We start from the raw sequence: 17,311 nt of genomic DNA, 5'->3' as shown, positions 1-17,311 counted from the left end.
TATTTTTAATTTACACAATGTCTTCCTTCCAAGGAACTCATTATGTTGATGGAGGTTCATTATAAGAAAGAGATTTGGGAGTGGAATTTATGTTGGACACAGTCTTCTAAATATGGCAACAAGGACCTTTATTACATGGGTGCATAACTTGAAGCAAATCTCTCTCTATAAGCTAATTAGGAAGGGAGGTAAAACTGTGTCATGTCCGGGTGATGCTGAAAGAGAGAGATGTGCAGCTCTCTTAAAGCATTATGAAAACCACATTCCTAGCCAAATATTAAATTCATTAAACTTGAAACTAACATAATGTTCTATGTCAATTATATCCCAACAAAAAAATCCGTGGTGCTCCTAAAATCATAAAATATCTTGAGTTTAGTATATTTGAATAGCATTAAATATTGCTTGATGAGAAAAATATATTGTAAATTTTACATTTTAGCATAAGACAACTGAGGGGTATTTCTATTCAGATACCTTCAAAGCCAGCTTGAAAGAACTGTCACTCTGGCTCTGGAAAGTTACTGGTGTAGATCTTAAAGGAGCAGACACCTGCACTGGGGAATCCCATTTGGTACTTCTCCATGTGTGCAGTAACAGAACATCCCATAGGGATCGTGGGAGACTCACACACTGACCTTACAAGGTATATAGAGACCGTTTCCAAGATCATATCACCTGGGGAGGCCAGCAACACAGGTTCCCACAGAAAATGAGGCATTAGGAAGCATCTGAGTCATCAGCTTCTTATGCAGTATTCTTGGTTTGGGGTCAGACAGCGGTGAGGGGGAGTCAGATTTTTCCCTTTGCCCCCAACCTCAACTCATCCTCCCTATCCAGTTCCATTCATTCAGCAAGTGTTTATCAAGGGCCTGCTAAATGCCAGCCCCGGTGCTAAGGATGAGGGGTACTGTGAGGCCCCCTGCCCCCATGCATTCTCCCGGCATGGATAGGCATTAAGCAGGTTGTTACGTAATTAACCCACACTCACTGTTCAGGTAAGTACCATGATGGAAGAGTGTGTGCACACTGTTATGAGCACATGGGGGTGGAATGGGGGCCCACATTAGCAATGAGGTGGCATCTAAGATTTAGAGGAGAGGCAGAGAAGAAGTGGAAAGGGTGGGAGGGGGGGGTTGGGACAGGGAGGAGGGTGTTCCAGGTGTGGAGCACAATCTGGGCAAAGAGGCTCAACCGAGGGTGGCTGAAGCTGTGAGCAAGGCGGAGAGTGGGGCTGGGTGAGGCTGGAAGGTCAATGCCAGTGACATCAAGATTTCATGACACCAAGGGCTGATTTCAAGCAGAAGGAAGCAAATTTGCATTTTTAAGGATCACTCTGTCAGCTTTGTGGAGGAAGCCACGGGGGTGTGGGGGCAGGAGAGGGCACCGAGAGCCCTAGTTTACACATTCTGTCGCAGGGACCGGGGTGCTTGGGTAGTGCTAGTGTCGACATAAAGAGAAGCAGACAGGCTGAAAGCATGTGACAGAGGCCGCTTCAGATAAACTACGTACAGGAGGTGAGGAAGGGGAGGCGCCAAGGATGAGTGGGTGGGTGCACAGTCATGCCATCTACTGAGGTGGGCTCAACTAGAGGAGGAGCAGATCGGTGAGGAAGATCGAGAGCCGAAGTTTGGACAAGCTAAGTAGAAGGCATTTGAGATATGAACTTGGAGCTCAGAAGAGAGACCAGGGCTACATGGAGACCTCTGGGCAGCCAGAGCCAATGATGGCAGGCATGTGGGGCTGCAGGCAGGGGTGAGATCCTCACAGAGAGCAGGGGGATAAGGGAGGAGGCCAGGACTGGGCTGGGTGGGACTACGGTCTTTCCAGGTCACGCCAGCTCTGGAGCTTGAAGAAGACGGAGCAGGGACAGGAGGAGCCATGACTCAAGAGTGGAAGCACAGGGCCTATGCAGACCGCGCTCCCCGGGAGTCCGGACACCCATGTCAAGTGCTGCTGGGGGTCAGGAGGGCTGAGAATGGAGGCAACACAAGGGTCACAGGGGACCTTAGCAAGAGTCGCCAATGGTTGGGGAGAAAACCAGGATGGAGTGGTTGCAGAGTGAGCAGGAAGTGAGGAAGGGAAGATAGAAACCAGCTGGGAAGGAGAGGAGGAAGACAGAGCAGGGTGTGGAGCAGGGACTCATCCCAGCTCGCCCAGGACTCCCCTAGTGTTGTCACTAAAAGTCCTCCATGCTGGGAATCCACTTAGTCCTGGGGAAATCCAGACTGCTAGTCACCGTAAGGTGGAGTGTAGCAAAGTTATTGCTCTTGTTGTTTTTAGACAAGGAAATGGACATTTATGAATGCTAATGGGAAGGATCCACCTGATGGGGGAGGGGCAAGCCCTGGTCAGTTGCCCTGACTCCATGTCACTCACACAAGTGTTAAAATGCTGTGGCTTCCTCATCCTCCCCAGGCCATCCAAAGTCCAACCCTCATGGTGCACCAGCAAAACCAGTGTTTCTGGAGCAAGATGACTGAATTTGCTCCCTGCTGTCACATATGAGGGAGGCTCTTGCCTGCCACTCTTGGGACACAATGAGAGCACCTGCTTTACAGCAGGGAGAACCTATGTGGGCACTGGGGTCTCTGCTCATTAAAAGCATGAAGGTGCTTAATTGGGATTTTGTTTTTAAAATTCCCCCAAATGAGGGCCAGATAGAACTGCTATGAGTAACACTTCTTTAAAAACACCTGCTGAATCCCAGCCAGGTGGGCCCTCGGCCCACAGGCCAGGAGGAGTTCCAGGCACACCACTGACTTTCCAGACTGGGGCAGGGAGACCAGAGGAGCAGTCCCAGCAGAGCCCAGAGAGAGCTCAGCCCTGCCCTGAGTGCCACAGCAGCCCAGACCCCACCCCTGGGGCAGGTAGGGAGGCCCAGGAACAACGTGGCTAGGAGCTCAACTCTGGGAGGGTTTTGTGCCTCATCCAAAGCAGCCTCACTGGCTGGCAGGAAACCAAAAGCCAATGGGCAAAGATCTCAAACTTTTGGATTCATTCATTCTTTCTCCTTAGAAGGGCCAGACAGAACTCCCCAGAGCCTCACCCATGGCTCCAGAATCCTTCTGAATGTGGGTGGTGGAGGTGGGGGTGATCCTATTTGTGATTTCAAGAGCTTCAGACCCCACCCATCTCCCCTGTTGTGTAAAATCTGCCTCCTCACCCTAACCTACCAATCCTGTGGGTTAAAATATCTTAAGGATGAGACAAGTAATGAGCTGGGGCTTGCCCTAGAAGATATTAAAATGTACTGTGAATAATTAGAATAGTGTGGTCTTGACATAATAATTAATAGATCAGTGGAACAGACTAGAGCTCAGAAAGAGAAGCAACTTGGGGCGCCTGGGTGGCTCAGTCGTTAAGCGTCTGCCTTCGGCTCAGGTCATGATCCCAGGGTCCTGGGATCGAGCCCCGCATCGGGCTCCCTGCTCTGCGGGAAGCCTGCTTCTCCCTCTCCCACTCCCCCTGCTTGTGTTCCCTCTCTCGCTGTGTCTCTCTCTGTCAAATAAATAACATCTTAAAAAAAAAAAAGAAAGAGAAGCAACTTAATGAGAATTTGGTATACAATAAAGACGGCATCACAACTCAAAAGAAAGGAAAGCATACGCAATAAATAAGCAGTGCTGTGTGACACTGTTTATTAAGAATACAAGGGAGGGGGCACCTGGGTGGCACAGTCAGTTAAGCATCTGACTCTTGATTTTGGCTCAGGTCATGATCTCAGAGTTCTGGGATCATGACCCGTGTCAGGCTCCCTGCTCAGTGGGGAGTCTGCTTGAGATTCTCTTTCTCTGTCTCTCCCTCTGCACCTCCCCCCATGCTCACACACACACACACACACTCTCTCTCTCTCTCAAATAAATAAATCTTTAAAAAAAAGAATATAAGGGAGAGAGCATAAAAGAGAAAGAAATAAAAAGAAAGGCTCCTTACCTACCCTATTCAAAAGTGACTTCCAGATGCATTAAAAAGCTAAGAAAATGTTATAAGAAAATAGGGGGGAATGTAATTATTTCGAATAACAAGGGATTTTTTTGATCATAAAAGTGATAAATCAGTCTTAATGATAAATATTCAGCCTGACTACATAAAAAATGTAAACTTCTGTGTGGCAAACCGAAACATCAAAAACAAAACTAAAAAAGAATTTGCCAAACTGGGGTGGGGGGAGGACTTGCAGTAAATGTGCCAAAGAAGGTTTATAAGGCAATTTTAAGAGATAACGATCTCAATAGAAAAATGGGCAAGGGACATGAACAGGCAATTAGCAAAAGAAATACAAATGGCCAATAAACTACCACCAACACCACCAACTTCAATATCACTAGCAACCAAAGAAATGCAAAGGAAAATAAGATGTCATATCTCATCCAACAGTTTTGCAAAGATCATTCACTTGAGAACAATAGGAAGTAAAAAAATAAGCACTTCCAGTGCTGGTGGGAATATAAACTGCTACAGTTTTTCTGGAGAGTAATTTGGTTAATATATATCAAAGTCTTAAAAATGCTCACACACTAGGTCTCTGTAATTTCACAACTAGGGACCCATCCTAAGGCAATAACCAAAGATGTAAACAAAAATATATGTACAAAAGAATTTATCACGGAGTCATTTTCAATAGTGAGAAGTTGGAAACAAGCTAAATATCCCACAATAGGGGGTTAATTAAATAAATTATGGAACATTCATCCAATAGACTCATTCTAAATAGAAGTAACATTTTAAAGGATATTACATGATGTGAGAAAACATTTAAAATATAATGTTAAGTGGGAAAACATAAGACTCAGAATGATATATACAGTGTGGTTCCAGATGAGAGTAGGGGACATGCATAGAAAAAGGCTTAAAGAAAATAGACCAAAAATGTTACCAGTGGTTATTTCTTAATGATGGAATTACAGGGGTTTTTTTTATTACTCTCATATATTTTTATTTCCCCACTTTTTAAGTGAATACTCATCAGAAAAAAAAGGTGATCTTGAATAAATGCCTCCTCCCATACCTCACCCCCACATACAAGTCCTAAGATGGCACCTGCTAAGGTGAGAACAGATCCCTTGGTTTCCTTAGCTGTGAGCTGGGACCCAGCAAGTAGTGTTGGCCTAAGGGAATGAGAGAAAAGAGACAGATGTTTAGAGGGAGGGGAGAGAGGAGAAATAAGGGAGGGAACTGAGAATGGTCCAGAATGTGGAATAATGCTGAGACCATACTGGCCTTGCTGGGGCCTAGATAATACTCTAGAATCCATTCATTTGATTTTCTGAAGAGATCAGAAGAGTCTGGGCACCTTGGAGTCCAGACTCCAAAATGGTAAAAGGAAACCTCAGGGAGACCTCTGATGTAGCTGGATGGTGGCCCTCTTCTTCTCCATCCTCCTCTCTCCTTCCTTTTCAGTGGCTTCTTAGGGGAAAGGCAGTGCAGAGAAAATTCTAGGATAATGATGAGAGTGGAGGAACAATAGGAACCCCAATAAGCACTGGGGCTGGCTGGTCATCTTTTGGGACTACTGTCCCCTTCCCGATTTTGCCCAGAACGATATGGGCTCTCAGGAAACATAAAATTTGGGGTTAAGAGGCTCTCCTAGACTGAAAGGTTGCTGTTTAATCCTTCACCAGCCATTGTGCACCCCACGGTCCTTGGAGCAGGTGGGCCAGGAAGTGACCCCCCCACCTCTGCACAGCACAGCCTGAAAGGTGCCTCTGCATTTATTCCTCACCAACTGATACTTCTGAACACCTGCTACTATCAGGCATGTGTGGGGTGATCTGCACTCAAAGCTGAAGAAAATACAGTCCTCCCCTTCTAGGAGCTCACTGATTACTAAGAAAAGGCACCAAAAAACAACCGTAATAATCTGCTTCTCACTAAGAAATGGACTTACTACATGCCAGACATTGTGCTGAAAGTTACATGCTTTTCTTTCTTTTTTCTTTCATATATAAAAAAACACACACACACATACACACATAGTTGACCCTTGAACAACACAGGGTCAGGGGCACCAACCCCCCCATGCAGTCAAAAATCTGTGTATAGGGACATCTGGGTGGCTCAGTTGGTTAAGTGTCCGACTCTTGATTTCAGCTCAGATCATGATCTCAGGGTCGTGAGATCAAGCCCCTCATCGGGCTCTGCTCAGTACAGAGTTTGCTTGGGATTCTCTCTCTCTCTCCCTCTCCCTGCCTCTCTAAAATAAATAAGTAAATTCTTCAAAAAAAAAAAAAAGCTGTGTATAATTTTGACCCCCCCAAAACTTAACTACTAATAGCCTACTATTGTCCGGAAGACTTAACTAATAATATAAACAATCAAATAACACGTATTTAAATATATATCATATGCTATATTCTAATAATTAAGTAAGTTAGAAAAAAGAACACATTATTAAGAAGAGCATAAGGAAGAGAAAGTGCCTTTATAGTACTGTAGCTATTGAAAAACATCCACGTATAAGTAGACCAGTGCAGTTTGAACCTATGTTGTTCTAGGGTCAACTGTATGTTTATACTTTTTTACACACAGTAAAACTCTGCATCTGTGTGTGTGTGTACAGTTGTGAGTTTTTGTAAATGCACAGCGTTGAGTAAATGCATTAGACTATGGCATGATTCAGAACAGTTTCTTCATCCCAAATATTTCCTCACGGTCACCCATTCCCTTCATAGTCATCCCTCCTTCCACCCCAAGCACCCTGCAATCACTGATGGGTTTGTTCTCAGTCCCTATAGGTTCGCCTTTCCCAGAATGTCATGTAAATGGAATCATACAGTATGTACCCTTTCAGGTCTGGCTTGACTTTTGTCAGTTCATTCAAGATTCATCCACATTGTTGCCTACATCAATACTTTGTTCCTTTTTATTGCCGAATAGCATTCCGTTGTGTGGAAGGACCGCAGTTTATCTATTCACCAGCTGAAGGACATCTGGGTTGTTTCTAGTTTGGGGTGACTATGAATAAAAATAAAGCAGCTTAAGCATTCACGTGCCTGTTTTTGTGTGAATGTGAGTGATTTCCTTTGGGTAAATAACTTACAATCCTTTCTTTAATCCTAACACCTAGCCTATAAAAGTATCATTATCCACATTTTACAGAATAGGAACGGGAGGTGTGGAGAGTCCTAAAGGGGTGGAGCACCTGGACTACTGTTCAGCCAACACAGATTGAGTGCCTCCTAGTGGCCAGGCGGCATGGGCCCTCGAGGATCCCTGCTCTGTGCAAGAAACCAACCTGTCAACAGGTAATTCCTAATGTGAGGCAACAAGCTCACGGAGGGTACTCTGGGAGCTGAAAGGAGGGGCACCTGACTAAGCTCCGCATTGGGGGTGTGCCCAGTTGAATCATGGAGGAGAAGTAGAAGTTAACCAAGTGGAGGACATTCCAGGCAGAGGAGCAGCAGGGACAAAAGCATGGAGAGTAACTGTTAGTGGCACATTCCAAAAATAATGGGCTGACTGGTAAAGGATCCACGTAGGGAAAAAAGTAGGAAATTTGGGCAGGTAGGTGAGGTACGACAATAAAGGACTTCAATTCCAAGTTAAGGGGTTTGGATGTTAACACAATACTAGCTGACATTTCTACAGTACTTAACTATTTCCCAAATTCTGTGCCTCTCTGGGAAGCTTGACGGCTTGTGAGCTGGAAGGAGGTCTTTGAAGCAAAATGGCGCATGGTAAAGCTCAGGGTAAAGATTATTGACAAGAATTCCTGGTACTAAACACACACAGTGTCTGAGGAAACATTATACCCTGGAAGAACTGTTCTTTGCTTTCCTCTGAGGCTTTGCACCCTAGATCCCTTCATGGATGAAAAGAGAGCTTACCGAAATCGTTTATGTGTCTAATTCTCCCACTAGACCAGGAGTCCCTTCCATTTCTGAGTCCTCATCACTGACCACAGTGTCTGGCATATAGTAGGGGATCTCTGCACGTTTATCGAACAAATAAAGTGTTTTGTTAACTAAATATTTTGGTTAATAAATAGTTACCACATCAAGCTCAGATCACCTATTTCCAAAGAATTAGAATGTAATAAAACAGATGTTGTGGAAGATTATTGTCAACAATATTCACCCTCTCTTCCCCACGTCTGTGGGAGGAGTATGCTCCCTGGCTTCTGGTTTGGGGCTCTATGAAGTGACTTGCATTGGCCAGTTGGATGTTAGCAGATGTGAAGCCAGCAGGGGCTTGAAATGTACTTGCACACTTGGACCTCTGCAATCGCCATGGGAACATACCCTGGTCAGCCTACTGGTCCAAGGAAGATGTGAGACATTTGGAACATACTCTGGCTCCAACCTGGTGCTTTGAAACACCCTGCTAAACCCAGCTGAGATGAGCCCAGCAGACCTGCAGAAGAGTCAGCAAAAAACACATGCTTGTTATCGCATGTCTCTGAGTATTAGAGTTGTTTGTTATGTAGCAATAACTGAGAGATACGACCCTGCACTAAAAAAATGCACCAACTATATTTTAGTTGTCCTTCATTCAGTAAAGTGAGTCATAGACTCTGGTTTCTGAGCACTTCTGACTCTCAGTTCCCTTGTCTGGAAAATCTGTAAAGCTGTTAATGAGGATTGAATGAGGCCCCCCACCCAAAATACTTCGTGCAACCCCTAGTACATTGAAAGTGCTCAGCGTGTGCTATTTATGATGATGATGATGATGATGATGTTTCTGGACCTTGAGTCCCTGCCTTAAATAGCAGTTTTCCCTGGGTGTGGGGAGATGCCAGTGAGCAGAGAACTCCAAATCTCCAAATCACAGAACATCAAGCAACGGAACACTTACTGTACACTGATGTGCGTCCTTCCAGAATGACCTACACTGAACTTCCCCACCCTCTGCCAAAGAGCTAAGGCACCAGTGCCTGTTTATTACAGTCAACAAGTTGATGACGCAGCTGTCCTGGAGGAGGTAGACTCAGTGTCCTGGTCGTGTGTCCTGGGGTGGGAGCGAGGCTAAGATGTGGTGGGTTTAATCCGCTAATGCTCGGGCTGTGGCAGGCTGCCAACAGAGCACTTAGCGCAGCCTCCCCTCCCCTCCCATCTGTCTTCCCTCCGTACAGACGCCTAATACCACTGCATGCTAACAGGCAAAGTGTCTATGGTTTGAGAACACCCAAAACACAGTGGTGAACGCAGCAACCAAACAGAATCTGTCTTCATAGGGCATCCACCCACAGATCTACCCAGAGCAGCTCATTTTGTTCCACTGAAGGGTAAACTATGAAGATCTCTCCGTACCCCACCTAGCCCCACAACAGGTTAAGGGGAATTATTTCCGAACTTTGTCTAATTCATATACTATGATGTCTCCACAAGTGGCCACATGCAGGTGTGGGCTCTGATCGTATCTTGCATTTAACCAATCCTCTGGCTTCCAAATCCTTAGGATCTGGTTATAGATTCTGCAAGTCCTGGTGTTGTCCTGTCCTCAGTGTCGGGAACCCACTGGTGTTTGGCTGCAGATTGGAAATGTTTCTAGAGGCCCAACTGAATCTAGGAAAATAGAAAACAACCCATCCCACATTACATAATTGGGCCGGGAAAACATGTTTCATATTAGAAAGGCAGCCAGCAGTTTCTAGGACTCAGAGGTCTGGGTTGTTCCTTTGGCTCTGGACCTGCTTAAGAATGACAATATCTTCACCTCTCCACTTTCAGCTGCCCCCTCTGTCATGATCCTGCTGCTTTGTGTAATGCACTCTGTCTTCCACTCTGGAGAGGATGAATAAATAGCAGAGCATGAGAATTATTATGCTTCTCAGAGAGGTTGGGAAGATCAATACAATGTTTCTCACACAAATAGGAAATGAAAATGAAGAGATATCAAGGTCCTTAGAAGCAGACCGGAGCCGTACAAAAGTACAACAGCACCAGCTGTATAATCAAAAAGGCAGTCCCCTTAAGATTGTGACACCTGGGTGCCTGGGTGGCTCCAGTTGGTTAAGCGACTGCCTTCGGCTCAGGTCGTGATCCTGGAGTCCCAGGATCGAGTCCCGCATCGGGCTCCCTGCTCAGCAGGGAGTCTGCTTCTCCCTCTGACCCTCCCCCCTCTCATGCTCTATCTCATTCTCTCTCTCAAATAAATAAATAAAATCTTTAAAAAAAAAAAAAAAAAGATTGTGACACCTGACACAGACTCCGTAAAGGCAGAGTCCCAGCCGGCCCTCCAAATGGTGCCCCAGCCCTGCCCGTCCTCCGCCGGGCAGGGCTGCTCACTCCCCCCGCCCAGGGCTCCTTAGCACCCTGCATTTCACTGTAACACGGCGGGGTGGCAAGGTCACTGGTGGTAGAACTGTATCCTGGTAACGCGCTCCAGAGGCAGACGGACTTGGGTTCAAATCCTGGCTCCTCCACTTGATCTTGGGCAAGTGATTCAATGTCTCTCAGCCCCAGTATCTTCATCTGGGATGCAGAGGTAAGAACACCTCCACCCCAGGATGCTCACCAGGGTTAAATGACGCGTGATGTGTGCACAACACTCCTGATGCCCAGCACGCAGTCAGTGCCCAGCGGAGTTCTGTCGGATGGAGGGCGGGTGGGGGGTGGGTGAGCAGCAGGTTAATGCTCTGTTGTCAGTACATTGTAATTCTTAAAATAATTTTTGAGTACGGGGCCCCGTATGTTTGCTCAACACTGGGCCCCACAAACCATGAAGCTGGTCCTGCTGAGAACCCACGTGGAGGTCAGCTGTGTGGCTCTAGGAGGCTTTGCCGGCCTATAAAGTTATAAGGCAACTCGACCCCATATTTGGGTTTGGTGCTTGGGGCAAAGACATTTGGAACAAAATCAAAGATGAAAATATTTTGTATTAAACCTGCACCATTTCATAGCAAGCTTCTGGGTATTTGTTAAAAGAGAAAAAAAGAAAAGAAGAGCAATCTAACCACTGGGGAGAAAGGTCCTTCCCCACTCCCACTGTTTCCTTCCTCATGGAGAGAGTGTGATGAGTACGATTCTGCCCTCCCTCAGCCCCTTCTTCCCTCAATCCAGGAGAGGTGGAGCCATTATCAATAATTAATTTAGTCTATTTGGGAGCTGGGGAGCCTGGGTGGCTCAGTCGGTTAAGCATCTGCCTTCGGCTCAGGTCATGATCCCAGGGTCCTGGGATCGAGTCCCGCGTTGGGCTCTCTGCTCAGTGTGGAGCCTGCTTCTCCCTCTCCTCCCTGCTCGTGTTCCCTCTCACTATCTCTCACTATCTCTGTCTCTCTCTCTCTCAAATAAATAAATGAAATCTTTTTTAAAAAATAGCATATTTGGGAGCAATAAACTGGGCATGCTCAGCTCTGCTCCCCGCTCTTCTCCTCTCCTGGGAGGAGGAGGTGGTGTCTGTCCTGGGCCGGCCAGCTCTAACAAGGTGAGTGAGTCTGTCTAGCTCTTGGCTGTGATATTAGGAAACCCATTTGGCTCTCACACTGCACCACACCCTTCAACTAGCCTCATCAGTAACAACAGTGACACGCTGGTTTTCAGCTATTACTCCACTGTCTCACTCCTCAGTTTGTTCAGTTCTTGGGTGGGAAGAAGGTTGCTATTAATGGATGCCCTCGGTGACCCCCAACAACCACACGAACCCCACCCAGCCATCTTGTGATTTAGGACAAGATTTAATTAAAATGCCTCATTAAAAGCTTAACTTAGAGTGAGGAAATGGTATAGATACTGGAGAGAAGCTCATATTCGTGGCATCTCCAAGCTGAAAGGCACCAAGAGAATTTACTCCAGACTCCTTGGTTCAAGAAGGAGAAAATTCAAAGACATTAAAAGCCTGGTACATTGGTTCTCTAAATGTTAATGGACGTCAGAATCATCTGGAGGGCTTGTTAAAACAGATTTCTTGGGCCCATCCCAGAGTTTTGGTTTCAGTAGATCTGGGGGAGAGACCCTACCAAGTTCCCCAGTAATGCTGATGCTGCTGGTCCAGGAACCCTACTTTGAGAACCACTGGGCTGGCATAAAATGAGTGAACCTGTTATTACAGAATGGGAACCAGAATCCAGGTGTCCTGTGTTCTAACTGAATGCCCTTTTCAATCCATCTTCTTGCCTCATGGTTATACCTTCCTCAGCCCTGGCTGGAAGCTCCCTTAGCTGCTGGTTTTATATTTGTACACTCCACCTGGGATGAACCAGCGCTCCTCACCAAAATAACATCTATAATGAGCCTTGAGCTTCCTGGAAAAAAAATGCTTCAACAATGCTAAGTATTTCCGGCACTAACACATATTATAAAAAAAAAATCATGAAAAGAGTGTTTTTTTTTTTTTTTTTTTTGAAAAGAGCGTCTTATGAAGAAAATTTAATGCAGTGAAGGATGCAAACACAATCATGCTAAGGACCAAGAATCCAAAAAGTTGACTGATGTGTTTCTGATGCTTCTATGGTATCATCTAGGTCTCTGTTTATTTTGCTAAATACAAACAAGAAAACTGCTCATACTCTCCCAGGGTACAGGTAGCAAAGTGTTTTTCAAGTCCGTCTCCAGTGAGCTCTGTCTTATTGACCACACACCCTGCATTATTGATCTAGAGACCACAGTTCCCCTTTCAAAAGAAAGGCAACCAGGGCCAAAAGACCCATTTCCAAACTCCACACCTCCATGGCCACCACCAGTCCCATATCCAAGTGATGACAATAATTGTGCTCAACTGTCCCTTCACGTCAGACCCCTTCCAGGAAAACGCCACTTGTGCAGAAAGCTCAGCCACAGAACTGTGCAGAGATCTCTGATGACAAGGGGTTGTCTGGGCAACTGAATCCTCAGTAAGGTGCTCTGGGATTGCACCTAGACCAGAGCTGTCCAATAGAAATATGTAATTTTTCTCAAAAGTAGCTGCATTAAAAAGAAAAAGAAGCAGGTAATCCCTCTCCCCCTGCTTGTGTTCTCTCTTTCTCGCTTGCTCGCTATCTGACTTGCTCACTCTCTCTCAAATAAATAAAATCTTTAAAAAGGGGAAGGGGGCACCTGGGTGGCTCAGTCATTAAGCGTCTACCTTTGGCTTAGGTCATGATCCCAGGGTCCTGGGATCAAGCCCCGCATCGAGCCCCGCATCAAGCCCCGCATCGGGCTCCCTGCTCGGCGGGAAGCCTGCTTCTCCCTCTCCCACTCTCCCTGCTTGTGCTCCCTCTCTCGCTGTGTCTCTGTCAAATAAATAAATAAAATCTTAAGAAAAAAAGAAGCAGGTAAATGTTAATAATATATTTTATTGAACTCAGTATATTCAAAATAGTATCATTTCAACATGCAATCATTAGAAAAATCTTAATGAGATGGTTTACTTTTTTTTTTTTTTCAGACCAAGTCTTTGAAATTGACTCATTCTTACCCTTACAGCACACTTCAGTTAGGACTAGCTACACTTCCAATGCTCCCTAGCCATACTAGACAGTGCAAGACCAGACCTTGGCCCAAATGGGCATTTTGGAGCACATCAGAAGCTGTTCAGATAGAAAAGCAGCTCGGCTCAATGCAGAGCATCTGGGAGGGGCAGACACGTACCATCCCACCTGAGTCCTCCCGGCTCTCTGAGTTCCACACTGTGTTACTAAAAGGTTTGCTTGTCTGCAGCAGGCATTCTTTTGGAGCAAACTTTTTATTTTTATTTTTCCCAGAACCCCTAATTTTAATACACACATACCCAAATCTACAGAGCTTAGGAATACAGATACACACATCATCATTTTATGAAAAATGGAATGTCCTCATCTTCCCATAGTATCTACCCAGTGGGTGGTCCCCTCCCGTTTCCCACAACGTGCTGGGTCTCCCCTTGAGGCCAGTGAGTAAACCTGATTGCATGAGCAGGCCTCACCATAGAGGATTCTCACTAAGATGTCGTCTTAAAGACCCACAGACCTACATATCAGTCTGTATCCACACAGATGAAAAATGTACACACACGAGATTTATCCTTTCCTTAGGTTTATAAAACTTACCAGAATACTGAGTTGATTTTCCTGCTTGAAATTTTCAATAAATTTCCAGATATTCTTGGGATCAGACAAATCCACATGTGCAGAAAGATGTTCTAAACCAGAAAAAAAAGTTGTAAAGCTTTTTAAAAAAGATATAAACTAGCATATTTTAATTTAAAAAATACATATGTGTGTTTTTAAAATAAAATAGTTTGGAGGATAATACAAGATGGAAAGTAGCAGTCTCACTCTTCAGCAGTAAACCACTGCTAACAGTTTCTTTTAATCATCCGGAAATATTTTAAGCACATACAGTAGTTATATACATATATTTAAAGCATAATATATATTATGTATATTAAGCATGATATACATATTATAAATATGTGCCCCCTTTCCATACAAATAGGATCAGACTATACATTGCTCTGCATCCTTATTTCTCACTTAATATATTTTAGAGGTTTTTTTAAAACTATCTATAAGCCTGCCTTCTTTCTTTTATGGTTACCTAACATACTTCAGCATGGCTGTGTATAGCTTCCTCCTGCTGATCATTTAGGGTTTTTGTCAATATTTTGCTCTTAAGACTAGATCTAAGGTACATCGTAATTACTAGATGACGACTTCCTTTGTGACTCAGTCCTTGCTTATGATGTTTACCAATTTCCACCTTGTGTTATAGTCACTGCTGGACACAGCTCCCTCCCGTAGTATACCGGGGACTTCTTGATGGAGGAGTCATGTTGAATGCCCCCCTCTTGCCTCTGGGTGGTGCACACAGCCGTACATGGAGACGATTAATGTATATTGGCTGTTCAGCCCCTTCTCTGTCCCCGGCACAGGAATCAGGCTTATAGTCTAAGTATGCCGTGGGGCAAGGACATGCCCTCTGCGCCGCAGCGGGCATCTGTGACCTACCCCGAACCCAAGGCAGAGACTCCTGCTGCCGCAGAGACCTGAGAGCTGACCCTACAGGTCAGGTTCTGAGCAACAGCCACAATTCCTTTGATGAAGCAGAGTTCCGGGCCATGCCTCAGCTTCCCCATTAGCTGAGTTACAGAACCCAAGACTGTAGTCAGAATTTCTTTCTACTGATCTTAAAACATATTGTTTCTCACTCTGAAACAAAGGCTCAGAAAATGAGAAAACTGGAAAAATCCTACATTTTCCTGCCTCAGAAGGTTTATCGTCATCTTAAATACCATATTCAGCTCCAGTCTGGCGCAGCTGAATATTCCTCTACTTTCAAAGGATAGGAAAAGCATGATGTGTACAGGACTATGCTCTTTAAAAAAAGGCTGTGAAGGCCTTGGCTCAGCCAGAGCAGACACGGGCTGCCTGCTGACTCCTTCCCGGGTGGGGCGGTGAGCACCCCCACCCCGATGGCTGCAAACTGAGCCTGTAGACACCCAGTCCTTTCTTTTGGGTTCTTCCCCATAACCACCCTAAAATTCTCTCCTACCCAACGGTGCCCAGTAACACTCATATAAAATCCAGGTTTAAAAAACAACAAAATTCAAGTGAGCAAAAATCAATTCCACTTTGAACATTCCACAACCTCCATGAATCTCCTGGAGGCACCTGGGGTGTCTCAGCATCGGACGGAGGTAGCAGCATGGAAGAGAGAATCACTGTCCTAGATAAATCAACCACGGAGCCCACTGAAATGAAGCATCGTGAAAAGATGAAGGAAATCATCTGTCTCCCTCTGGGAGAAAACAGGAGGCCAGGAAGCATCCAGAAGGATAGGCCAGGAGTCTGCTGTGACTAGGGGAAGGAGCTAGGAACAGACACATGTGCATCAGAACCCCCAATCCGCTGACCTACACATGCCAAGGCTGACCCTCGGAGCCAGTGGGCACCGCCATACTAACTCTTCGAAATTGAACAAAACTCAACTGGATCCTTTCTGCAGACAAGCCACCATCTAGCTGCTCCGTGGCCCAGGAGTCATGAGGGGACATCACAGGAACCCCTCTACCCGTGTCAGAGCGTGAGTCTGATGAGCAAATGGAAAACAGTGCATGAATGCATCCTTAGTAGAAATCGCTACATAGGAATGAGGTGCTAGTTAATATTAATTCTGAGTAGTCAGGAAGCTAAACCAAGCCAGTGATTCGCACAGGACCTTGCACCTTCCCTGGTGCCCACACTCACCTGACTCGGCCAGCCTGCTGCACACCTACCCAGGCTCTCCTGCCCAAGGCACCGCTGTACCCAACCATGCAGAGAGGACCTGTCCCTCCAGCGCTCTCGGCATTGATTCAAGAGAGCTGGGGAGCTTGAAGCAGAGAATGTAAGGTTGGGAGTGATGATAGTATTAGTATAAAAAATATTGAGAACACTAATAATCTTCTCCTACTGACTGAGAGCTAAACGTATACCCTGAACTTCCCCATGTCATAGCACATATCATGTTATGCCAGTCAAGTTTCTAATCGAAACCTCTTTCAATAGAGGGAGCTGACTGCAGGGATCGGTCCCCAGAGGATGAAGGTGGTAAGAAGCTAACTGGGACTGGCCCCTAGCCAGAAGATCGGGAGGAGAAGGAAGCCACCGGCCTGGTCTGGAGGAATGAGTGGAGGAGGTGGTGTGACCTGAGCCAAGGAGACAGGCTCGCCACCGAGAGGAGGAACCTCAGAGGAGGTCCAGCCGTTGCCAGGGAAGTCAAATATCCTGTTTCTCTCTTCTTACCACCTACCACTCTTCCTCAATGGCCAAACCCAGCCGGAAGCTGGCTGATATGAAGGCCAAAGAAACACATAGTTGGGGGTCCGCACAGCTACTCCCCATTTGCCCCCACTGTGCTACAGAGCTGAGCAGGCAGGTGCTTGTTAACCACTTGGTCCCTCCCAAGACTGTGAGGGGTTGTATCTGACTCTATCACCTCTGTCTCCAGCTCCTAGCACACCGCCTGACACATGGTTCACACTCAAACACGTGTTCAAATATAGAGTAATATCACCCCTACTTTTCAGATGGGAAACTGGGGTTCACAGAAGCTGAGAACACCGCCCAAGCTCACAAGCCTACTGAGCACAGAACCAGGACTCAAAGCTGAGCCCAGCTCCTTCCTACACCGTTTGTGTGGGGGCTGCACGTGCTAGACCGCATGAGGCTGCCAGTGATGCCTCTTCATAAACGGGGCGGGGGGAGCAGTCGATCCCCCTGGCAGAGCCTGGAGGGTACACTGAGTCAGAGAAACCACGCCACCGGGATGAGCAGACAGCACTGTCAGCCCTGGGCCCTTGGAGCTCTCAGCGCTGGAGGCCACCTATAAACACACACACAAGAAAAGGGAATCTCCCCTGTGTGCGCTCCAACCCCACCTTGTGTAAGGCAGGAGGTGAAGGGCTGCCTCTCTCCCCACCCCAGGAAATACGT

At 46.1% G+C, this 17,311-nt stretch overlaps 1 protein-coding gene across 1 annotated transcript in view; it reads right to left on the bottom strand.

Annotated features, from left to right (window-relative positions):
• DHRS12 (dehydrogenase/reductase 12) overlaps positions 1-17,311 on the bottom strand; it is a 43,627-nt gene that overhangs the window by 8,553 nt on the left and 17,763 nt on the right. The window contains 4 exon segments of the mRNA XM_081815503.1: positions 1,196-1,204; positions 12,462-12,534; positions 13,946-14,022; positions 14,025-14,037. Coding sequence (XP_081671629.1) covers positions 1,196-1,204; positions 12,462-12,534; positions 13,946-14,022; positions 14,025-14,037 — 172 coding nt within the window.

This window comes from Leptonychotes weddellii, chromosome 3 (genome assembly GCF_054177405.1).
Source record: "Leptonychotes weddellii isolate Sample4059 chromosome 3, ASM5417740v2, whole genome shotgun sequence".
Taxonomy (NCBI): domain Eukaryota; kingdom Metazoa; phylum Chordata; class Mammalia; order Carnivora; family Phocidae; genus Leptonychotes; species Leptonychotes weddellii.
This window is presented reverse-complemented; position numbering and strand designations above follow the sequence as displayed.